The sequence below is a fragment of the Paralichthys olivaceus genome, chromosome 2 (genome assembly GCF_024713975.1).
Source record: "Paralichthys olivaceus isolate ysfri-2021 chromosome 2, ASM2471397v2, whole genome shotgun sequence".
Lineage (NCBI taxonomy): Eukaryota > Metazoa > Chordata > Actinopteri > Pleuronectiformes > Paralichthyidae > Paralichthys > Paralichthys olivaceus.
Genome location: NC_091094.1, coordinates 6,057,314 through 6,081,684, shown reverse-complemented (window position 1 = coordinate 6,081,684; position 24,371 = coordinate 6,057,314). Strand labels below are relative to the sequence as shown.

Sequence of the window (24,371 nt, the reverse complement as noted above, 5' to 3'; positions counted from 1 at the left end):
ACAACGACACAAACACAACAACCACTTTTCTGCCTTTGTGTTTAGGCAGAGAGACACGAGCGGCTCGTCCACACACTGATACGACTTTGTTTGATGCAAGAGGCCCTTTCTTCATCTAGAGATCATCGCATACATAATGAATAAGCTCCGTGAAAGCAGGGGGACACGTTCACCATAACCACACACACACACACACACACACACACACACACACACACACACACACACAGCCTTTCATTTCCTGCTGAGCTAATTTTCTGTTTATCATTATAAATTGCACTGCTCACCAAGCACATTTGATTGTCCTCATTTCATCAAGATTTCCTTTTCTCCAATTTTCTCCTCTGTGTTCTGATCATTGCGATAAACCCCCAAAAAACCTGCAGTGGAAAGAAGAACAGCAGTTTTTAATATCCAATGTGCTAACCAACAAGCATGAAAAGGGTAATTTTCTCTCAAGAAATTAAGATTAACACACTACATATGAGCTGGTGGAGGGGGGGGGGGGATAAATAAAGAGCTATAGATCTGAACAAAATGCTGTGGATGTGGAGGCAGGTCAGATTTCCTGTTCCTGCTCTGTGCACAATCTCAGAGTTGGAAGTGGGATGTAAAAGGGGGGGAAGAGGCCTTGGGACTCAGATGTTGATAAAATATTAACTCACACTGGATATTTAAAGCCTCTGACATTATTTCCTGGGTTGGCATGTTGGGAAGAGCCTCCATGTGATCTACTGTGCATGTAGCCAGCAGCAGGGATGCAGATTTCATCTGTGTTTAGTGAAGAAATTATCCTGATCAAAGATTTACCAGACTCACATATTTGAACACGTGGTGGCAGGAAGGTCCGTGTTTGCACTGCGGAGCACCGGTCTGAACTGATGTCGTGAAGTATTTACAGTGAATCATCACCATGCTCCACATTGTGAGGTATTGTTTCACTGTCGTCCTTTCATTCAGAAATATTGCTGCTCTCCACACTCACCTAACCTTGAGGCAAAAACACCTCGAGGCCACTAAACAAGAACTTCATTTGGCCTCCATATGTTGTCGTCTCAGATTAAACCCTCAGGTCAGAAGGCCACCGTGTACGGCACAAAGTCCACACTGACACCTGGTACCGGCTCTTATTGAGTCCTGCAGCCTGGTAATCATTGGTTTCACTGTGACCTCCCCCACCTTTGTTTATTCACTCCACCTTGTCATTATGTGAAAGAGGATTCCCCCCCCCCCAGTTTGTGAGCTGCTCGTGTTTTTCAGATGACTTCATGTCTCCTGGTTTTGTGAGCGCTTATGAGCTCTGGAGCATCTGTCCTTCAGCTGCGCGGTGAGCTCTGACAGGTTTCACTGTCCCCAGTGAGATGGGATGCATGGCTGGCTGACCCAGCGCGTTTGTCACCCCCAGAGGGGGGGGGGGGTGGAGGAGGGTGTGTGTGTGTGTGTGTGTGTGTGTTCAATTCATTGGGGCCATCATACAATCTGAGAGTATTGATCGTCCATAGGGGACATCTGTCCTATTGTTACTTATCTCACTGCTAGGAGACAGAATTACTTATTAGACCAATGAACAAGTATTAACTTAATATCCTGTATAAGTACAGTGATGAGAAAAATACTCCATTGCATGCAAAGGTACTGCATACTGAGTACTTTGAAAAGCACAGAAGTGTTCGTGCCAAACAAATCTGTATGTACGGTCAAGATGGAGCTAATCAATTTAATTTATACAGTCATGTAATTGAGCCCAGTAATTTCTAACAGAGGTCAGTCCCCTGCAAAGGGTCAAAAGATAAATCTGACTTCACGTTGGGATGTGTTAAGAAGTAAAAATGTACTCTATAGTAATTTATCTTAAATTTAAGATTAAAGGATGGTCTTAAAATGTATATTATGCAGTAAATAATACATTATTTGCTAATGCAATGTTAAAGAACATGAAGTAAAATATTTATTCCCAAGTCAAGTACCCAAGTGCAGTACTCTAGTGCAGTACTCTAGTGAATGCCACTTAAATTTAAGCAGGAAATTTCCAGAATTTTCATCTTAAAAATATTTTCTGTGTCTGTGGTCAATTCTTCAAAAACACCCCTAGAGGGCAGTAATGCTTTTCCCTGTCACGGAACAAACAGGATTCCACAAGAAACTGAACTGAACGTCTCCCAGCATATTTAAATCCTCATCTCACCTCAAACGTAAAAACACAGTGACCGTGTCAGTGAGCTGGAGAAGAACCGTTAAAGAGTCACTGCAGTTCCTCAGGTGAAACCAGGCCGGGAGGTAATGAGTGCAAAAGAGGAGTAACTGGGTGTGGTCCTGGACCAGCCCTGTAGGATTAGTCCCACAGGGCTCGTCTCCTCATTACAAGCTGATAAGTGCGGTGCAAGCCTGTGTGTCTGCTCATCCGTGCTCCTGTGGGCATGCTACCCTCTGACAAACAACACTCTCTCACTCCTCCCTGACGACGACGAGGGCGCTGCTGTGGCAGCCACCTGCAGCAGGCCTGTGTTCCCTGCCGCCGGTGAGCTGCCTCACCCTGCCTCTCTCGCTGCTCACCCTGGTTTCAGCAGAGCGAGCTGCAGAATGCTGCAACTGCATCAACAGAAAGAATAATGACTACAGCAGAGACGTGGCCACGGCACCAAGGCCCCGAGTGTTCCCGCTCGCTGTGCAGAGCTGTAGTTAAACCAAGAGCGGACTAAAGATAGCAGACAGCTGCCGTCATGTCTTGTGCCAACTCTTAAAATCTTGCTCTCAGGTGCAGACGTATATTTGTCATCTTTATCCTATAGGTATATTTATCTACCTGCAGCAGAATTTATGGATCTTTATTTTTACCCAAATAAAACGTAGGCATATCTAAAAGGAAAACTGTGATGCAGTGGTGCCCTCAGTAGAGCGCACACCTCCGGCAATCCACAGGGTCCTTTCGAAAACACATTTCAATTCACTAGATCCGATTGTTTGTTAATTGGATCAGCATGAAATTTCACACACTGAAAAATATCAGTCATCAGGATCCATGAATTACTCTCTGAGAAATCAGGGGAAATGTTGAATCTCGCACTAAAGTGAAAAAACAAATCCTGCATCCACACAAAAATGTAAAGGGTTCATCTGACTCCTGCTGCATCCTTCCACCAGGATTCACCACCGAGAGCCACTCTGGAGTTCATGTGCTCCCTGCTAACTCACAAACAGACGGAAACACAACCTGGGGTAAATATGTCTGATATTTCTGAGTGTGGCTTGTAACACGTGGACATCAGGCCTGTAGTGACACCCTCAACTTGCCAGTGAAGATTTTTCCTTTCTCCTCCTCTGCTCACGTTCCTCCTCCTCCTCCTCCTCCTCCTCTTATCTTTCACCAACAAAAAGGCTATTAATAGATCACCCTGCTCTCTCTTTTAAACTGCAGGGAGCATATACCGTGCACTTAAAGGGAAGGAGAAGAAGCTTGAGATACCAGGAGGCGTTTGAAAATGTCCTCCACACTGCCCGAGGCTACAAAGACGCTGGGTGTCCTAAGAATAACAACAAAGAGGCCTTTGATCGATTGAAGGCATTTTGCATCAGCGCAGACACCTCCTCGGCTAAATTTAGCTCCTTATCATTTGCAGACTAAATCCCTGGAGAAGTATTTTATGTGTTGGAGGGAGAAATGGATGGATAAACATTTGAAAACACCTCTCCTCCACTTTTTCCTGTTGTTAGTGCTTCTTCCATATTAAATGAAACGCAGTGAATCAGAATGAAAGACGTGTCACACAATAAACACACAAAACCACTTCAGTTCACTTATTATTGGCTTCATTATTACTTTGTCAGGGTTATCATCATTGCGGAGGATAATATGCATTTTTAATTTCACATGTTCTTTCTTATGTCCATAGATTGTCCTTTTTGTCTCGTAAAGTGCAGATAATACTACGTTGTTAAAATCCAGACTTCACATACAGTATATAGTACATGGTTTTTTTCTCCATCATCCATTGGTTGTTATTTACATTATTCTCTCACATTTCATTTCATAGAAAGAAAATCCATTATCCACTAACGTCGATGGATGTTTTCAGGCCTCGATGATATGGGGGGGGGGGGGGGGAGCAGAGGGCGGAGTGAGGAGAACAAACTGTACATTTTGTTTCAGTGGATGCCACACTTTCAGGCTCTGGGGTCAAATGAACCAAAAAAGAAAATTATACATGTCATTTCTCAGACACACATGCGTACAGATTGCATATTAATCATCTTGTTTCCCGTATGAATGAGTTTCCCCCCCCCCCCCCCCCCCCTCTCTTTCGTGTCAGAGCCTTGTGTCATTGAGCTGCCGCCGCAGTTCAAACAAAACCTGAAAGTTCAGAAAGCTCGTGTTCACATTCGGCTAACGTATTGAGCGTTTGACATACAGCAGCAGGATATTGCAAAGTGTTGCACTTCTGCTTCGAGGTTTTGTTTCAAATACTCTGGCAGCTCTCAGAATCAACACAGAACTTTAGTGCCAGATAAAACACACGCAAAAAAAGTCTGTACTTAAACTTTCTGTCCTTCAAAAAAAAAAAACAATAACTACCAGCTAGTAATCGTTCTCTGCATAGATTTCTCAGTGTATTCACTGTTGGGCACCCTTCTCATGGAGTGGATTTTGCTGGTGGGTCCCTCAGCAGATGAGAGATGATATTTTTAGAGGCGGTGGCGCTCCCTAATAAAGCAACACTACACCATCTTTTAAATTGACTTTGTTTCCGCTGAATAAAAACATTGTAGAGGTTAAATCTGCAGCCATACAGATGTGGATGATCCCACTCGTCTTTGTGCTTTAAGCAGAAATTGTGTCGATGAGTTGCTACAGTGAATTTGGCTGAGGTACAGTGATGTGCCCGATTAAAAAAGAAAACAGATAAAGTGTGAAAAACGTAACATTCATCATGATTATATGTTTGAATCAATTGAGTGAAGACAATAAGATAAAATGCATTTTCATGCATAGACAAATATTTTTGGTCAAACTATGACTTTTTCCTGCATAAATGCAGCTGTTCAACCAACACACAGACATTCAGTGGTTCTCTCTCCCTCACACAGTCACACACAGACACACGCTGCCACTCATGTATGATCGATAACATCTTGGTTGGACTGTGTAGGTCCAGTAACATTTTTTTCTTCTTTACATTAAACATCCATGTTCTCCACACAGTCCTCTCCACCAGAAGGATTACAGGAATATTGCTAAACGACTATTTAATCAGATTTTACCTCGAGTTACTGATTTCCACATGTCAATCCACCTCAATGCTTCTCCTCTTGATAACGAGACAACTATCAAATAAATGTCTCTTAAAAAAAAAAAAAACCCTTTCAGGAAAACAACATTTGAACAGAGACGACTTCAGAAGCTTGACGTCAGGCAGGTCAACGAGGCGTCCTGAGCACACACTGGCAGCGATGGCGTAAAAGAACATCTCAGCTACTGCAGGTTAGAGACTGTAGCGAGCAGAATGAGACCCTAAGAATAAAGATGTACGTCCTGGCATGACGGGATTCATTTAGACAGCTCTTGCTACAGAAGTCCTCCTAATCCATCACCTTTCTAATTACCTATGACGTCCACGGAAAGATGGAGAAAGGCAGGACACTCGGAGGATCCCTGTAGTTAAGCCAATAACTGCTACACACTGCTGCTAATTATCACTTCCCATATCGATGTTACTGCCTTTAACTGTCACCTTGGCTGTGTGGAGCAAGCGGTGGAAAATCTCAGCTGGACGCGGTCCTAGAGTCCGGAGCTAATTCACGTTCTGATGCCAACTTTTGAAGACAGATTGAGCTTCTGGCGTCAGAGGCTCCTCAGAGGACGGGCAGACTCTGATGTGATGATACAGTCCTGTCTTTCAACAACTACTTCACAGACGGCAGCTTGGAACTTTTTTTAAGCAAAGCTCTATTGTTTTTATCCAGTTGGTTTCAGGTTTGGTGAAAAATCCAACAGCAAAGAAAATGCTTTTTGAGATGTTTTGAGTTTCTGAACAGGTTCTGAAACAGAAGAACGTGAAACAGTCCTCAGAACCATTCAAAAATTAAAAACGCATTGTGGAAGGCTCTCATTTTCCTTTAAACACTGTTATTCTAAGTTTCTTTTAATTCTCTAATAAAAGTATATGCGTACTGTATGTGTTCTGTTTGTATACATATATTTTTATATATTCATATATTTATATATAAATAAGAAATAACTATATCATTATCATTGTACTTTTTTAGTCTCGGAGGCTTCTTCTTTCATCTTAAATGCATGCTTCTAGGAATGTTTTTGAGGTCATGCAACACTAGAATAGCGTAAACCCAGATAAAAAGGCAGTTCAGGGGAAGCATTATTCTATACACGAGTCCAGAAAAGTTCCTATTTTGATCATGACGACGTGTCCGTGTGACAAACCTGTGAAAAAAGACGCCGCTGCAAGTTTACCACAAATGGGATCGATGTCCCAAACTAGAGTGTGAGCTTTTTACGCCTGAAATCTCATCTCAGCTCAGCGGCAGCGAAAGTTGAACAGCAATGACGTCTACGTGGAATGTAAATATTGACGAGGCTTTCTCATCCTATTACGTGTAGGATGTGGCCTCATGATGATTCCTTAAGAAATCCTCTAACATACAACTTAAGGTTTTTCGAAAACAGCTACCGGCAGGCATACTTTTTAAACCGTGGATTTATATAGAAGGCAGTGTACAGACAAATATACAGTCGTGTAATGAAGCAAGTGGCAGTCGAGAAACAAGTGGAAGTTCTCATTCAGATTAAAAAAAGTCATGCAATTATCTACTTACTAACGTTTACTACAGCACCTACCTACCTAGCAGCTATCGGTTTAGTCACAGTTATCCTACCTACCTATGAATAAGTGCTTTGTGTGTCAAACTGTGAAAATCAAACAAATTTTAAAAAAAACACGAAGAGACATTCAAGCTGTCCTCAAAGCTCTGCAGTAAGACCAGTTTGGGTGAATGGAGGGGCAGGGGGAGCTTGCATTGTAATACGTACAGTACATGTAAGACCAAAGCAGTGAAAAGTCAAGGCCATTCTCAGTCATTCATCAGATACTGATGTCTACTGGGAAAAAAGGTGTCGAACCATAAGCGTAGCGCTAATGGCTGTCATTCATCCTTGAAACAACGTGGTGTACTTAACCACCAACCTCATCACAAGTCACCCACAGGCCAGATTGGCGCTGGAGTGAGCTTGCTTTATGCTCATACGTCCTCTTATCTCTAGAACGATGTAGCATAAGACAGTTTTTTTTTTCATTGGCTCCAGGAAGCAGCAAATGTAGCGCACGAGTAGGGCTCTTCAGATATCGCAGGGCGGAGCAATGTGCCTTGGGAAATGAGGAAGCAGGGGAGCGGGGACTGAAGCAGGCTGTGTGTTGTGTTGCTTTTTTTTAAGCAATAATATATTTTTATCTTGCAGTATTTCTACCTTTGTCTTTTCTGTTTGTGCACTACTGTTGGCTACTGTAGTGAGCAGGACACTTTTAGGCCCTTTTTTCTTTTTTTTTTTTAGACGGCCACACAGATGAAGCCAAATCCATGCAGAAATACAAAATTTGAGACTTCGCTCTCTTAGACGGTAATCAGGAGTTTTAAGGGGCAAGTTGTGGGGAGGGACGACAGGATGAGCGCAGGGTGAGCTAATGGTCTATGTCATATTTTTCACTGTCTATCATAATCAGCATTATCATCAACATCCTGAATTCTATTGCCTTGATTTTTCCAGCACACATGAGGTGGGAGGCTGTACACCTGTCCCAGCTGCTCAGCTCCAAAGTTCCCGCTGTGACGTGGACAACAGCTGACGATTACACGTCTGTGAGCATCTTGGTGATGTTTACATAGTTTGTGTTGGCCAGGGTGCAGTTGGCTGTCTTGAGGTTCTCCTCCTGAAAGTCTTCGTTGCTGTTGTTCACAGCCTCCTGAATCTCCATATAGTCCGACTTGCTCATGGTGGAGCCGCTGCGACTCTTCTTCAGCTCCTCCGCTGAATCGGTCTTGGGCACGTTGACCTGTAGGTACTGCGCCTGTTCTTCACCCTCAGTCTCACGATGATAGAAGTAGTTGAAGTTGGAGACGATGACAGGCACTGGCAAGGCAATGGTCAGCACACCAGCGATGGCGCAGAGAGAGCCCACAATCTTTCCACCAATGGTAGTTGGGACCATATCACCATAGCCGACTGTTGTCATGGACACCACAGCCCACCAAAACGCATCTGGGATGCTTTCGAACTGCGACTCGGGCTCATCCGCTTCAGCAAAGTAGACTGCACTGGAGAAAAGGATGACCCCTATGAAGAGGAAGAAGATGAGAAGGCCGAGCTCCCTCATGCTGGCTTTCAGGGTCTGACCCAAAATCTGAAGCCCCTTGGAGTGACGAGAGAGCTTGAAAATTCTGAAGACTCGTACTAAGCGGATGACCCTGAGAATGGCTAAAGACATGGCTTGCTGACCCCCTTGACCATCCTCCGGCCTGTCGGCTAGCTCTGTGCCGAGAGTGATGAAGTAAGGGATGATGGCAACAATATCAATGATGTTCATTATATTACCAAAAAAGCCTGCTTTGCTGGGGCAGGCGAAGAAGCGCACCAGGAACTCAAAGGAGAACCATATAATGCAAAGAGTCTCCAGGATGAAGAAGGGGTCAGTGAAGTAGGTGGATGTGTAGCTGATGATTGTGGTGTTTGTCTCAGGTGAAAAGACTGACGCGTGAGACTTGTGCATTTCATCCTCATCGTTGCGGAAAATGGGGAGGGTCTCCAAGCAGAAACTGACAATGGATATCAGGATGACCATGACAGAGATTATGGCAATAATCCTAGCAGGACCTGAGCTCTCTGGATACTCGAACAGCAGCCACACCTGTCTTTGAAACTCGTTGTCGGGAAGCGGCCGCTCTTCCTCCTTGATGAAACCCTCGTCTTCTCTGAAGATCTCGATGGCCTCGTCACCTAGCTCATAGAAGCGAATTTCCTCTGAGAAAATATCGAGGGTGACGTTAACCGGCCTTCTTAGCCGGCCCCCTGATTGGTAATAATACAATATGGCGTCAAAGCTGGGCCTGTTCCTGTCAAAAAAGTACTCGTTCCTCAGCGGGTCAAAGTACCGCATCCTCTTTTTGGGGTTCCCCAGCAGAGTCTCTGGGAACTGGGAGAGGGTTTTGAGTTGTGTCTCAAAGCGCAGCCCTGAGATGTTGATGACCACCCTCTCACAACACTCATGGTCAGCCTCCGGGTCGTAGTCCTGCGGGTGCCCCGGGTGTGCAGCCGCCTCGTCAGAGGGGTCGCCTGTGGCAACAGTCATTCTGCAGGGGGAGGAGGCCTGCACTTTTCAGAGGGTCTGGGTCCTGCAGCCTGGAGAACTGCAGGCAGGGGCCAGGAGAGGGAGGGGGCTCAACACCGTACAGACCTGACGGCCACAGGATGTCACCTAGGGTCTGACTGCATGTAGGACAGACAGAGCAAAGACAGACAACAAGGTCAGTTACACCGGAAACATGATTCAGCACTCAATGCTGCCGCCACTCAGCCCATCAGGACTTTGCTTTAGCTTGAAGATGAAACAGTTAAAAATAGATGAAAATGAAGCCCCGCTCTTCATCAAAGTTGGATTATTGTGAAAAGATAGTCGATACCAAAATGAATCAGCTCATGGAAACTTGAGACGATACTGATCGGACAAATTAAAATGCAAATAAGTGAATCTGCTTGCATATAAATGGCCTCAGTGCAGGTAAAGTCGGAGGCCAACTGGCACATAAAACGTAGACACTCATAAACGAGGGCACTGTTCTGCAGCAGTGGCTAAAATCCAATGAAATGAATGAGAATACCTCCATGCAGTGAAGCCATGCATAAATATATATCAATGCAGCAGCAGCAGATTCATACAGACAGCATCCTTTCTAGAATATCACCGATAACCCACTGCAGGTTCTCCACAAACGTACAAGACACTTTTAACATTTACTGCAGCGCCGAGCAAACACACACATATACCTCGCGTTAACTGTCTCCGGCTTAGTTTGGGGGTTGGAGCATTTTGGTCTTGAAATGGTGCCTGTCTCTGAAATATTCAGAAACATCTATAAATAATTTATCCACAGAAGGAAATAGGTTCGAGGAGAAAAAACTGTATCTCTGTTCTGCATCATTCTCCCCTCACAGAGTGGGAGCAGTTTCTACAAGAGAAAAAAATCCCTCATGATGAACCATAAATCCAACACTATATAAGTCTGTGTTTAATGGTTATCATCATGGAGTCAAAAGAAGTGCAAATCACTGTAATTGCCTAAATGCCCCGACTAAAAAAAAAAAAAAAATCACATTTAATGGAAACTAGAGATGAGATGATGGGTGAACACAAGCTGCTTCCTCCGTGTTTCATACATACCTGCTGACATCTTCTTCATGTGTGGATGAGTTTTGCTCCTGCTGGACTCAGGAAGGTGAAAAACCAGCTGCGACAACCAGGTCTTCTGACTTCATGCAGAGAAGCGATTTTGAAAGAGAAATAATGAATTTTCCATCATGGGAGAGTCGCTGATATTCACCTCATGTTGTCTGCAGCATCCTCGCCGTGCACACCGGGTACTGTATGTGCGGGTGTGTCCTCGCTTTCCCCCTCCCCGACTCCTCTTTCCTCCGGGCAGGCAGGCAGGCAGCCGTGGGATGGCGATTGGCAAAAAAAAAAAAAAAAAAAAAAGAAAGGAGGGAGGAGGGAGGGAGGGAGGGAGGGAGGGAAGCGATCGAGGAGCTGCTGGTGCTTCCCTTAACAGGCAAAGGTGCTGGGATCAGCAGAAAGATGCGCCTCCACTGTTCCACTGTGTCCGGGCTGCAGGGCAGACACCGCAAAGGTAATTCAGTCCTGATGCTGAGGTGCTCAACATCTGCAGAGGAGGGGAGGAAACACCGCGAGGCGAGGGGGTGGGACGGGGCTGAGAAAAAAAAATAAAACATCTAAATGTACCAAGATTTAATACAGAGACGAGATCTGGAGACATGAGCATCAACAATGAAGGGTGCATGCGTCACCGCGCCTGTTTACCAACACACCAGGAAACAACATCCAGACGTGATCCAGAGTCTGAGCTGCAGATACACGCGCTCACATGCAGTCCACACACACACACACACACACACACACACACACACACACACACACACACACACACACACACACACACACACACACACACACACACGTAACGACATGGATGAAAGAAAACACCCATGTCTGAGTGTTTTTGTTGGACCTGCAGGAGGTGGGAGATGTTTTTCTTTATTTAATTCTTCAGGTAAAAACAGAGGGTTTCTGACTGAGAGCCTTCAGCGGTGGCCGCTGGGCTGCAGCTGGGTTAAAGCTTTAGTCAAACCTGCAGTCGGGCATTGCTGTGCATACCAAGAGACGAGCTGCTGATGGAGAAGGGCGAACAAACGCGCTCTCCATCCGCACTGTATCAACCACTCCTCACCTTATCTGCAGTGTGGGCAATTTAAAGGGGCACAGCATCCCCTGCACTGTTCAGCAGCAATGCAACGCTGCAGCTCAGGTAAAACAATTACACTCAAATAAACTGAGGGAGTTCATCTTTTTTATTAATTTCAAGCGACAAACTTATTATTAATAAACTTTTTTTTGCTCCTGGAAAACACATTTACCAGATGCTTTATGAGTAACAATGAGGAATTGCAGACAAACAATGGCAAACATGGTGGTTTCCATCTTAACTATGCTGTTCTGATCCATTCTGAGGACATGCCCAAGCCGTCTTATTTCTAGCACCACCACGCTGGAGTTGTTGGTTTTTTTTTTTTGAGGGAAGAACATGTGGCATATTTTCCTGAGGCATATGTTTCGCGGAAGGTCACATTTTGCTACGCACCAACATTCCAAGCACTGTACAAACAATACAATAACTGTGCCTTTATTAGACTGTGGCTGTAATTTCTGGAAAAAACGTCAGCGTGCTCATTGAACTGTGCCATAAACCAATCAGCGTGTTGAAGATAAGATGTTTCTCATTCAAGGTGTCGAATCCTAATCATATCTCCGCTTTCTGCCGTGTAATTCTTGTACATCTGTACTTTTTGTGCTGAGCAGTTACACGTGTAACCTTTCCTGGTGGCGAGCTCGATTAATAATAGATAGCTGGCAGACCAAAATAGAGCGAAACCTTCATCATTGTGCCTTGATTCATAGAATGGAAAAAAAAAAGATCAATAGTAAATCCTCTGCCCATTATTATCACTGACGTTGGGAATGGCCAGAAGTGACCTCAAGAGGAGCCAAAGGTTAGCGGGAATCCCTCAGCCGTGGACAGGAAGGAGGTGAATGAGGAGCATCAGAGGGTGGGGGATGAGAGTAGGATGATTTGTGTGGACTTCGGCTTTGCCAAGGTTACTCTTGGCAGAGCCGTGACCATCACGAGTCCCAGCGTCGTCCCTTCTGTCCGTCTGCCTGCCTGCTGCCACACATGCGGATACCTCTCACTATCTCCTAATGGCTTTCCCAGGTTCATCATGACAGCACAGCCATTATTTATGAGCAGGGGGCCCCTCGACAAAGACCGTTAATGCAGCCTCTAAAGCTCAGTTCTCTTTGTATTAGCTCACTGGCTTTAATTAAGAGTGAAGGGACGCGGCAGTGTAAACGCTGTGCACGTTTTAATCATTTCGGGGACGTGAGGGCCGTCGAGTAAGTTGGCGGACGAGGGTGTCAACGGTGAATTGGAGTCCAAGAGGTATTGATTTCAGGACACCTCGTCTCGATCAGAATGTTGTCTTGGCGCAGATACAGGAAGAAGAGAAGAATAACTTACACTGACTGATGATTTCAAATGTTTTCCTGCTGCTGTTTTTTTATCTAATAAAGAGGAAGTTCTTTAGTTAATTGAACAAAAAAGTAACTTGTCCATCTGAGTAAGATTTTTTGCTTTTGAAGAATTGTTCTTGTTTTTCAGGTGTAACATTACATCATATTTAATTTCAATATTCAATAGAAACATATTCAATTCTTGTGGAAATATTAATATGATTTTTATAAGAATCTTTTTTTAATTAAACTAAAGACGCTTCACACATCAAATGTTGATTAATGTCTAAACACAAGCTGCTGTGTCAAAATATTTGGATATAAAGTTTTAAAAATGGCAAATGTACGAACATAATTTATCTAGTTTTTACTGGATAATTGATAAGAGATAATGGTAGAAAGGATGTATTGAAGTACAATATCAAATATAGCTGGTGCTCAATTCATTTCTTAGCCACGCCTTTCAGAGGGACACTGTCAAAATTAAGAGTATCTGAGATATTTCAGTCCTGGAGACACATGAAGCACTTAGTGATAAAAAAAACTGTGAGATCAATCTGTCTTTATATGTTCTGACCAGATGAAGACCCTGAGGTCAGAACCAGTCAGGATTTTAAACCAATATGATGGACTACATCTTTTAATGTATATTTTCTCCTTGATCAGCTTAAAAGTGCCTGAAGGACATTGTCTTTTATGCACCAAAAAAAACCGTTGACCATTCAAATCCCAGTTCAGGGGACTATTTTAAATACTTGGTCAGTACTCACAACTAGCTGCACCCAAAGCACTGAGGGGACACGTATGTTTATCCAGTGTCACTGCTGTTTAGTCCAGTCCCTGGAGTGCAGTGCTCTTTTTAATGGAGGTTTATTGTCGCTCCTTGCTCCAACATACTGCAATGCAGCAGCCGCATGTTTCCTGCACATACAAACACACACACACACACACTCGCAGAGTGAAAAAGATTCACAGAAAACTTCAGGACCCAGGTCTGCTCATTGCAAGCTCAATATGACATAATAGTCAACATGATGCAGTGAGGTGGAGGAGATCAAGTCTGAGTAGAATATTCATGCTTGAATTTGCTGCTAAATGAAAACTGATTTCCTTCTAGATATGATGATGCAACACTCTCCTGTGTGTAAACCTCATTAGCAATGCATTTAAAATCATCACCATATTATATTTCCACATAATGATCTCATACGGACAATCCCACAACCTTGCTGCTTAACACTTGTGTTTCCAATGCATCTGTTCACTGAGACTCAATCTATTTAACCCTGTGGGAGATGAGTCATTCCAGCATCCCTGCTCAGGAGACAGAAACTGAGGTGCCCTGCGGAAGAGGCCAAGTTACACACAACTACGGAAGGCAATAAATAAAAAAAAGATTGGATTAGTTACCAAAATATAAAGCCTGTGTCCTTCTTTGTGTTCCCTGGAGCTACCTGTACATCTGAGGCAGTGGCCACAAGTTTGCGGCACGGTGTATGATAGAGGCTGCAAATAAAAAGAGATGGAAAAGATGAATTCATATCGTGTTTATTTAAATTCCTGCTGCATTAAACACAGATTTTCTGATTCTAGACATGACGGAGATGAAGGAGGAGATGAGGAAGAGTTGGGACAGGGAGGAGAGAACATTGTGCAAAGAGAGAGAGGAGAAGGAGAAGAGAAGGGGGAGGGAGGAGAGAGTCGCGCTGGTCAGATTGAGGCCCAGCAGGGTGAGGGCAGATGCTGGAAAAGAGCCAGACACCAGGAGAGACACAAGGACACTGGTCCACTGCGGTATACTGCCGATCTGCAGCTCGCTCTGACTGATGCCCTCACACGAGTCTGCACACACGCCCACTGCAAGAGCTTATTATCTGAATGGTGGAACGCTTTACCTGGAGACATTTTCCATTTGCTAACAGTTTGCTGCATCAACACACTCTGCCGTTCTCAGAGAAAAGTGACAGCGTGCCACATTTATCTGACACGAACATACGCATACTTTACAACACGGCTCCTTCATTCGTCATGTGTAGCGACAGCAGCAGCAACAGTGGGGGAAAAAAAAAAGGATTGGCTGCACTCAGTTCAGTGAGCTTTCCTGGTGCTGAGGAGAAGGACTGTGAGTCAGTGAGTGAGTCTGTGTCATGGTTGCAGGGATATCCTTATACTGCGATATGCAACGTGTCACATTGTGCACAATGTGTACAGTGAGTGCAGTGAAGTCAAGGTAAGTGCTTGCTGCAGGAACATTGAGAAATATTACACCAAGGTCATAGAAGAAACACGATCCCATTGGTATGAAAGAATAAAAATAAAACCGTTTTTTTTTTTTATACACGGCATGGCTCTGAGATGGGTGGTGGCTTACTGGCATTGCATACGGCACTGACTCCACCCCTGAATATTTTAGTTTTTCTCCACCTTTTCTTTTGACATAATTCGGGATTAAAAAGAACAAGCGATAAACACCGTGCAGTCTGCTTCACCATGTGTGAGAATGAATGGGCTGCCGTGTTTGTCTGCTGCAGCACATTATGAGACTTGTGGCATTTCCAGTGACGGCTGCAGAGACAACTGAGATGATGCAATGCTCTGCTCTTTTTCTATTTGTCAGTGACTCGAGGAACCAAGATATTTCAGCCTCCTCGTGCAGCTGGTTCATTCTGCTGCTGCTGCTGCTGCTGCTGGACGTGGCAGCCACTCCGACTCACAGGACTCCTGAGGGACGAGCCAGAGTTACAGTTTCCAGAGTTACAAGGCCCTGACAGGACAAGACATCCGACTCTATAATAATATCGGTCCTGTCAGTCAAAGCTGAGCTAAAGACACTCCTGGAAATTGCCTAAAAGCACCAGAGCATTAGAGGGAAATTGTCCGAGGTCAGCACTGCTACTGTAGTCGGGCGAATCTTTTGCTCAGCCTCATTCGGTTGCTACGGCGACCATTTCTTGGGGCAGCAGTGGGAGGACGCTGTGCAGTGACATCACGCCTACAGTGTCTCTGGTGCCGTTGGGATATTTCGGGGAAAGTTACAGCACGATGACAAAGCAGTTTTCGTTCCCCCGCAGTCAGCTGCATCAGTTAAAGATGAATTAAGTGTCAAATATGTGGATTATCATTGTCCTCGCGTCACGGTTCCACACCTGGGACGTGTCCTCCAGCGTATGGAGCAGCGTCCTATATCAAGCTGGTTTCACAGCCAGCTTTAATAAGCCTGCCCTCTGGGGGGAGGGTACATAGGGTTTCTTTAAGAAGCTCTGTGGGCTTTTCTTTTTCTTACTGAAAGCCCCTGCACACTGAGTCTTGATGCAGAAAAGTGAACTTTATGAATAGCCCCCAGAATGCCATTCCACGTTCTCCAAAGAGCAGATGGATGAATGGCACCCAGAGAAATAATGGCAATATGTCTCATGGGTTTCTATTTATAGGCTGCGCTGAGTTACAGTTTTAGGGCAAACACTGAACCACATAAAAATATCATCGGAACAGGAAGAAAAATGTGCAGCGCTGTGAACAACTGCACCGGATGCAGCCGCTGACTTCCCTCTTCCCAACATTGACGTGTCATGAACGAGCTTTGGTAAAGTTCAGGGATGACAAGCGGCACCTCTCCTGCCACACGCTGCCCATGCTGGCATGCATGACTAGCTGCTGCCAGGCATCATCCCTCTGAGGACGACAAGGAGACGTGACGGGAGGGGAAGCCCGGGGTGACTGAGCACAGGTCTGGACGAGCGTCCTCTCGTCTGCGGCAGTGTCAGAGAGGACCAGCTGGGGGAGCTGACTGTTGGTTTTCTGCATCTGTGTGTCACACATGGGAGCTCGTGTGTGTGAGTGTTTTCCCTCTGACGTGGTGCAGTGCGCGCACGGGTTATCTCCAGTACTTCCTGTTTCATAATGACCAGGATCCCGTCAGTAAAGTCCAGTCAGGCGTACCAACTGTGACCGTCCCACAGCTGTGCAGCACTCAGGCATGCTAAAGCCTAGTTTATGCTTCTGCGTCACGTCGACGCCGTAGCTACGGCGTAGGTACGGCGTCGACGCAGACCCCTACGCCGTAGCCTGACGTGCGCCTCCCAAAAATCCTAACTACGCGGACGTCGACGCGGACCGTAAGCGCTGTGATTGGTCCGCTCAGAACGTAAGTTCCGGCAGTTGCTTTTCCGGTCTTTCTTCCTCGTCGTAAAAACCAACTCCGCAAACGTTTTCTTTGTAGCTTGCGCTTCAACATTTGCAATATAAGCATTTGTTCTTCAATATTGATGAGCTCCAACAACAAATACAGCTGCTCCACCTCGGTCGCCATTGTTTACTGTTGTTTACTTTACGGAAGAAAAAGCGAGGATTCGGCTATAACCACACAAACACACCGCTACACCCCCTAGCGGCATGGCGGTGAATTGCAGAGCAACGCGTTCCCTCGACGCAGAACTTCGAATGCTCAACGACCTACGGCGTAGGTACGGCGTAGACGTGACGCAGAAGCATAAACTAGGCTTTAGTCATACGCCCTCACACACACACACACACAAACACAGCGAGACAAACTGACATCACAACAGACGCACATGATAAGTGTACCTCTTACTTAAAGTCCCATTTCACGTGGAATCTGTTTCCATCTGTAGTGCCATGAGCGTAATGCTGTTGTGTAACATTTTAACATTTCCAATTCAATACTCAAGTTTCTCTAAACTCCACAATCTTTAGACCTTAAACTTTCGACAAACATAAAGTGCTTTACAAGACAAGCACCTACTCAAACTGATCAAAAGAAGCAAAATAAAATAGAGCGACATAAACTAATTTGCAAAAAATAAAAGTAACAAGATTGTAATAGTTTAAAAAAAGATGACGTAAAAATAAAAACACAAGCCCAGACAAATCTCGCTAACAGTTGCAAACAGGAAGCAGAAAGATGCCAAGACATTGTAGAGTTGAGGGAAACTGTACAGTCAGGTGATAATGATTTTATGTCCTGCTCACGCAACATAAAGAAAGAAGATTGTTTATTAAAACAATGTGTGAGAAAGTATTTTACCAATATTTCAAGGTCAAATTCTGAATAAATATGAATTCTTGGTGGTTAATCTTCTTCTAATAAGCTTCTTGATGAGTAAACACAGAAGTGACCGAAACATTCTTGTGATCATTTAAAGAAACATTTGGGACAAAGGAAGGACACAAGCTCAGGGTCTCACAAATGTAACTCTGACGTGATCCTCCCCTCTCCACAAACCAGAGCAAGACGGGGTGAACTGCAGGTGTCTCTCTCTTACCAGCGCTGCTCTCAACCTCTGCAAGACTTGATTAACGGCTCTGGGGAACCTGGAGGCATGTCTTCATTTTCCCCTGGGTACAAATAGAGGCAGGAAGGACTTTAATTCCAGTAGAGGAGACAGATGGAAAAAGAGTCGCTCAGCAGTTCTGGGGCGCAGCACCTGGAGCTGGGGGACACGTGGTATCTGGAGGAGTGAGGTCTTTGCAGCTCCGAGACTCAGCACAGTTGATAAAGGGTTAAAACATGACATTTATGATGTTAAATCATCTCGAGCTGTCTGTTCTTCATCAGCTGTCACATATATTTTCCTAAAATATTTTGGTTGTCTGTTTGGAACCTGGGCTTTAATTTAATTCAACATTTAAAAACTTTGTCAAATGAACCAAGACCAGATTTTACCATAAGAAAAACAGAACAATATATATTTTCTAAATTCAGCCAAAATATTTTCTTGTCGACTTAAAGTCGAGTTTTCATGCATCATAAGACCCATTCTGCAGTTATTTGGGATTTTTTCCATACAGTATCATTTTTTAATTCATGAACTATTATCCTTTCTCCTCTGCACATCACATCTTCATTTTAACAGCTTGAGTTTCCATGTGCTATGAAAAAAAGGACATTTGCATACTGCAAAGCCAATTTCAATTAACCTCCATCACCCTCTGTGTGCTGGTTCAAAGTCATGCAAATTGTAAGTAAAGAAGAGGTTGTTTTTTTTTTTACCTTTCGCTCTCTCTGACTCAAACTGTAATTTCCTTTGTCTCAAGGGATAACAGAATAATGGGTCAGAAAAAATCCTCTGGGTGGAATATTATGGAAACTTCCTGACCTGCTTGACAAAACACAGGCAGCCACGTGAACAGGTTTTTTTTCTTCTCTGCTTTATATAAAATAATACGCAACAAGTACTGAAGCTCAGGCCAATTTCCTGTGCATATATAAATATTTAGCGAACACTGCGTCAACAGGTTATTAGATAAACCTGTATCGTCAAATGCAATCCAATACAACTGCCATAAATCACATTTTCATTATGTCTACAGTATTATGTTATTGTTGGCACTGTAATGGAGGCAGAAATTCAATTTTCCTGTTTTGCAATGAAGTCATAGTTAGTGGTGGTAGGGCACACCTCTGGACTAGAGCTGTTTCTAATATTCTGCCCCCTCATGTATGCAAGTGGGAAATACACCAAAATCAATTAGAAGCACCTCAGTCCTTTAAAGCCTTAAAAATAAATACTACATCACTGAATCTACACAGTAAGGATAAGAAAAAAGCGCCTTCTAAACTTTGTAAGATGGCAGAGCTGAGGAATTGGATTGAATTTTATTATGGTTTAATATTGCTTTATGTATGTTATCTTATAGTGTCATAAATCATGTTTGTGGTCGGTACCCCAGAGAGCTCTTCTAAACAAAACATTCTCAAACTCCATTAATATAAATGCAAATGGACTCATTTAGGAATTAAACACATTGATTTAACAAACTCCCTCTTCAAACTGTACACAACATTAATGTCCTGCTGTTTATAAGCAGTACACACACATTGAGTAAATGCTCACTCTAATGGAGTTGGGATGAACTGTACGTTTCTAATATTATAGTTATTTTCCAGAGTATTGGTCAAGAATTATAACTTATTTAATATGTTTCATTTATCAGCAGTTATGTGTCAGCAGTGGGGCCCACAGGAGGAGATTCAGCTGTTGACAAAAACATGAATAAACACGTTTATCCGCCTTTACCTAAATTATAGCGTTTCTATTGTTCATAATTTTAGAAGAATAAGTTAAATAAACATTTAAAGTAATAAGTCAGGTGATCCACTAGAGGTCAGCACTGAGCTATTTTCAGAGATGAACTCTGTGGGTTCAACAACAACAACAACAACAACACAGTTCAGCATGAAATCAAGAACTAAACCTACTGATAAAGACTTTCTACCCTGAAATTGCTTTTACTCATTTCTAATTTCTTAATTAAAGGATAAATGACAAATAGATAATGTTGAGAGCGCCCGTTATTGCTCCAAAAAGTAAATTAAAAAGGGATTGAAATATTGGAAGGTATTCTAGTCGTGGATTAAACAACAATCTACTTTAAGTTAATTAACATTTTTCAAGCAAAAAAGGCCTAAAGTTGTCCTGTCCAGGTTTGTCCGCTGTGAACGTTGCTGCTTTCTGTCGCTGCAAACAGAATATCTTTTGGTTTCCGGCTGCAAGTCCAACAAAACAATACACCCAAAGATATCAAAGCATATTCTGGGAAAAACAACCAGACATTTTTTATATTTTCTGTGAAAATATATTTTTAGAATTTAAGAATAATTACTATTTCAACCTAAGAGGAAAACAGCCCTCCGCTGCAGCTGCGCCTCAGATGGAGAAGCTCTCATACATATTCATGTCGGGACACACAGCCTCGTAATTAATTTCCAGTGGCCTCCTTTGAGTTTTGCATGTTTGTTTGTTTGTTTGTGTCACTTTGTACTACAAAGAACACATGCGAGCGTCTGTGCCGGGAGGGGGGATGAAAGGTAGCTGACGTCAGACCTAGTTGGCATGCCAACTCAGAGAATGGAGCTCACGTCTGGGAAAAAAACAGAGGTGGTGGTTTTGAGTGAAAGGAAACAAAAGGTGAGGCTGCACTGATACAACAGCTTTTTATGATATTCATCTTGATACGTATGAAACAACACAGCGCCTGAAGCTGTGTCGGCTTCACCTGTAAAGGACCAAGAGCATTGATGGTGACGCCTCCACACTTATGGCAACTGTTAGAAAACGTCAACAATCATTCATCCACAGCTGCCACGTGAAGGACAAGGTTAGGATAGTAAGAGATAATGAACAACAGTACGAAGTCTCCACTCAAAAAATGCCATGGTAACGTTAGAGGGGGTTACCCGGGAAACCACCGTCGTCATGGAGACTGCATCACAAGGCGGGTCAGTGAGCAAAGGGGGGGGGACGAGCCGCACGCGCTCCCTCTTCTGATCCACAGTGTTTGCATCCTGTCGCCACGTGACCTCACACACGCACGGTTCTTCACGACGTGTCGTGTTCCATGAACTTTACACTGACTGTGATAAAGATGATGACATTCAGACGACTTTCCTTTTTATTTATTAGAGGCTATGGAGGCAGTTCTGAGTTCGAAACACAACTTTTACGTAAAGCTCCACTTGTTATTGGCGATGAGCGTTTCCATCAACACACCACTGTGCGGTTTGTTACCTGAATAATGATCTGCACAAGACTCAGAGTCCAACATGTCGACAGGTTATGATATTAAATATAACCTAAACAGGCTTTGTGGCTATGTAAAATGCCATATAGTCTATTCTTTCACATTATACTGGACAATTAAACTTTTTCTTTCCACGAAGCACAAGACGTCGTTTACGACTCATGAGTAAGATGCAGTAACAGTAGACTTATATGCTACACGTGTATCCCGAACACAGACAACTTTTGCATTAACATCAAGATATGTTGGCATCGTCACATGGAGGAATATCTGTTTTAACAAGCAGCTATACACGTTCGTTAAATGTGTTTTTAATTGGAACAAAATTCATACTTTTTCCCAGTGCAAATGATGATTTGAATACTTCTCAATCCTTTAGAAATACTACGAAATATGCACTGGAGAGAAGTAGATTTATAATTTCTCAAGCTGCTTGTTAAAAGGGACATTTAGCAACCACAGATATGGACTGACACATTACGACTGGCTATTTAAAAAAATAAAATCAGTATTTATATATATATATATATTTTTCCCTTCGTGCTCATTTACACGTCCGTGAAGATCTTTTGGATGTTCACGCAGTTCTGGTTGTTCTCGGTGCTGTAGTTGGACTGTTTGATGCCCTCCTCTATCACCATGTACTCAGACTTGCTGAGGGACGAGGAGCTGCACGACCTCCTCAGCTCCTCCGTGGGGAGGTGCTCGCAGCTGCCCGTGTTCGCGTAGTGCGGCTGCTCCTCTCCGTCCGTCTCCCGGTGGTAGAAGTAGTTGAAGTTGGACACTATCACTGGCACGGGCAAGGCGATCGTCAGCACGCCCGCTATAGCGCACAGAGACCCCACGATCTTCCCACCGATGGTCACCGGATGCATGTCCCCGTATCCCACCGTGGTCATGGTGACAACTGCCCACCAGAAGGCGTCCGGGATGCTGGTGAAGCTGGACGAGGGGTCGTCCGCTTCTGCAAAGTAAACCGCGCTGGAGAAGAGGATAACTCCGATGAAAAGGAAAAAGATCAACAAGCCGAGCTCCCTCATGCTGGCTTTGAGGGTCTGCCCCAGGATCTGAAGTCCCTTGGAGTGTCTGGAGAGCTTGAAGATGCGAAAGACCCGCACCAGTCGGATCACCCTCAGGATGGCGAGGGACATCGCCTGCTGGCCGCTGTTGGTTTGCCTCTCGGCCAGCTCCGTGCCCAGGGTGATGAAGTAAGGGATTATGGCGACGATGTCAATGATATTCATGATGTTTTTGGAGAAGGTAGTTTTGCTGGGGCAGGAGAAGAATCTCACCAGCAGCTCGAAGGAGAACCATATGATGCACAGGGTCTCTATCACAAAGAAGGGGTCTGTGAACGGGCTCGGCACGTAGGGAGCCGTGCCATTAACCGTGGGTGCCACTGTGGCTCGGTCCTTCTCATCCCGAAATTCCGGCAGAGTCTCCATGCAGAAAATGACAATAGAAATCAGAATAACAAGCACTGAGACGATGGCGATCCCTCTGGCTGGCCCCGAGCTCTCAGGATACTCAAACAAAAGCCAAACCTGCTTTTGGAAATCATTTTTGGGTAAAATGCGCTCGTCTTCTTTTATAAACCCTTCGTCCTCCCTGAATTTCTCCATGGCCTCCTCCCCCAGCTGATAAAACCGGATCTCCTCGGAGAAAATATCAATGGGCACGTTGACAGGTCTCCGGATGCGCCCCCCGGACTGGTAGTAGTACAGGATGGCATCAAAGCTGGGTCTGTTCCTGTCGAAGAAGTACTCGTTCCTCAGTGGGTCAAAGTAGCGCATCCTCTTCCTGGGGTCCCCCAGCAGCGTGTCTGGGAACTGGTTGAAAGTTTTAAGTTGCGTCTCGAAGCGTAAACCCGAAATGTTGATCACCACCCTCTCGCAGCATCCCTGGCGGCCGCGCTCGTATCGATCCACGGTCAGGTGAGGCGCCGAGAGCGCGGCGGAGTCCTCCAGCATGTTTTCCACCGTCATGACGCCCTTCTCCACCTCGGCATAACCCCGGCTGTCGGACGCGGTGTTGCCCCTGATCCCGGCAGACGAGGGCGACTGGATCGCGCCGGAGGTCCGCTCATCCATACAGGTGGTTTTCGGTGTGGGGGGGCAGAGTGCGCCACGCCTCTCTCAGCCAAAGCATGGAAGCTTTGGAGAGCCGAGGCAGACGCCACTTAACATCTCTCGTAACCATCACACACACACACACACACACACACACACACACACACACACACACACACACACACACACACACACACACACACACACACACACACACACACACACACACACACACACACACTGAGGCGCTGCGCTCTCCTCTGCCTTTTTCTTTCCCCCACCCAAACACGTCAACACCCGCCCACGCCGCGCATATGTCTGACATACGTCCAATCGGAAATGAACTTGTCGAGCACGCGCCTCCATTCAAGTGTGAGGGTGGTACAACAACAACAACAAAAACAAAAACAACAACAATCACCTGTTTGATCCAAGTCACATTGTTTTCCTCTGTGGAGCTCGAGCTCATTCACATCTGGGAATGAAAACAGATAATCTCAAACCAGCAAACGTCAGCAATAAAAGCCCATGTCTCAATATCATCTCTTTATTCTAAGCAGGACAATGTTCACACCCAACACTTTGTCGCCCCTCTTCTTCCTCTTCTTCTTCTCCTTCTTCCTTCCAGACAGATTCAGCTCGTGAACATGTTTTATTTGAGCGCTTGTTCTCTATAGGTGTTAATATCTTCACAGAACGGAGCTGAATATCTAATCGCTCTCTCTCTTTTTTTATTGCGCGTCTTATTTCTTGTTGAAGGGTTACTGCTCTCCATGGTGCTGAAAACAAGCGTGCACCGTGGTTTGTAAATCAATGTGCGCACTCTCCTCAACAGATGAGGGTTGAATTAGAGTGTGTGAGTAAGAAAAGACGCAGAAATTAGGAACATTACGCAGGA

The 24,371-nt window shown here is 44.5% G+C and overlaps 2 protein-coding genes across 4 annotated transcripts; both read right to left on the bottom strand.

Moving 5' to 3' along the window:
- Positions 1 to 3,790: 3,790 nt before the first annotated feature.
- On the bottom strand, positions 3,791 to 11,133 carry LOC109635370 (potassium voltage-gated channel subfamily A member 2). 3 transcript variants are annotated; one of them, XM_069532744.1, is made up of 3 exons: positions 10,443 to 11,133; positions 10,049 to 10,115; positions 3,791 to 9,490 (listed from the first exon to the last, which is right to left on the bottom strand). In XM_069532744.1, the coding sequence occupies exon 3, from the start codon at positions 9,351 to 9,353 to the stop codon at positions 7,857 to 7,859; it is 1,497 nt and encodes a 498-aa protein (XP_069388845.1). In that variant the 5' UTR covers positions 9,354 to 9,490; positions 10,049 to 10,115; positions 10,443 to 11,133; the 3' UTR covers positions 3,791 to 7,856. The 3 variants fall into 3 exon arrangements, with proteins under 3 accessions (XP_069388845.1, XP_019952072.1, XP_069388847.1); XM_020096513.2 differs by lacking the exon at positions 10,049 to 10,115; XM_069532746.1 differs by lacking the exon at positions 10,049 to 10,115 and having other exon boundaries at positions 10,603 to 11,133.
- A 2,578-nt stretch (positions 11,134 to 13,711) lies between these two features.
- Positions 13,712 to 23,741, bottom strand: LOC109635422 (potassium voltage-gated channel subfamily A member 3-like). Its single transcript, XM_069532724.1, has one exon. The coding sequence runs from the start codon at positions 23,492 to 23,494 to the stop codon at positions 21,953 to 21,955; it is 1,542 nt and encodes a 513-aa protein (XP_069388825.1). The 5' UTR covers positions 23,495 to 23,741; the 3' UTR covers positions 13,712 to 21,952.
- Between the last annotated feature and the right edge of the window lie 630 nt (positions 23,742 to 24,371).

Excerpts from the sequence above, each read along its gene's own strand:
- LOC109635370 (XM_069532744.1), bottom strand. The coding sequence starts at position 9,353 with ATGACTGTTGCCACAGGCGACCCCTCTGACGAGGCGGCTGCACACCCG.
- LOC109635422 (XM_069532724.1), bottom strand. The coding sequence starts at position 23,494 with ATGGATGAGCGGACCTCCGGCGCGATCCAGTCGCCCTCGTCTGCCGGG.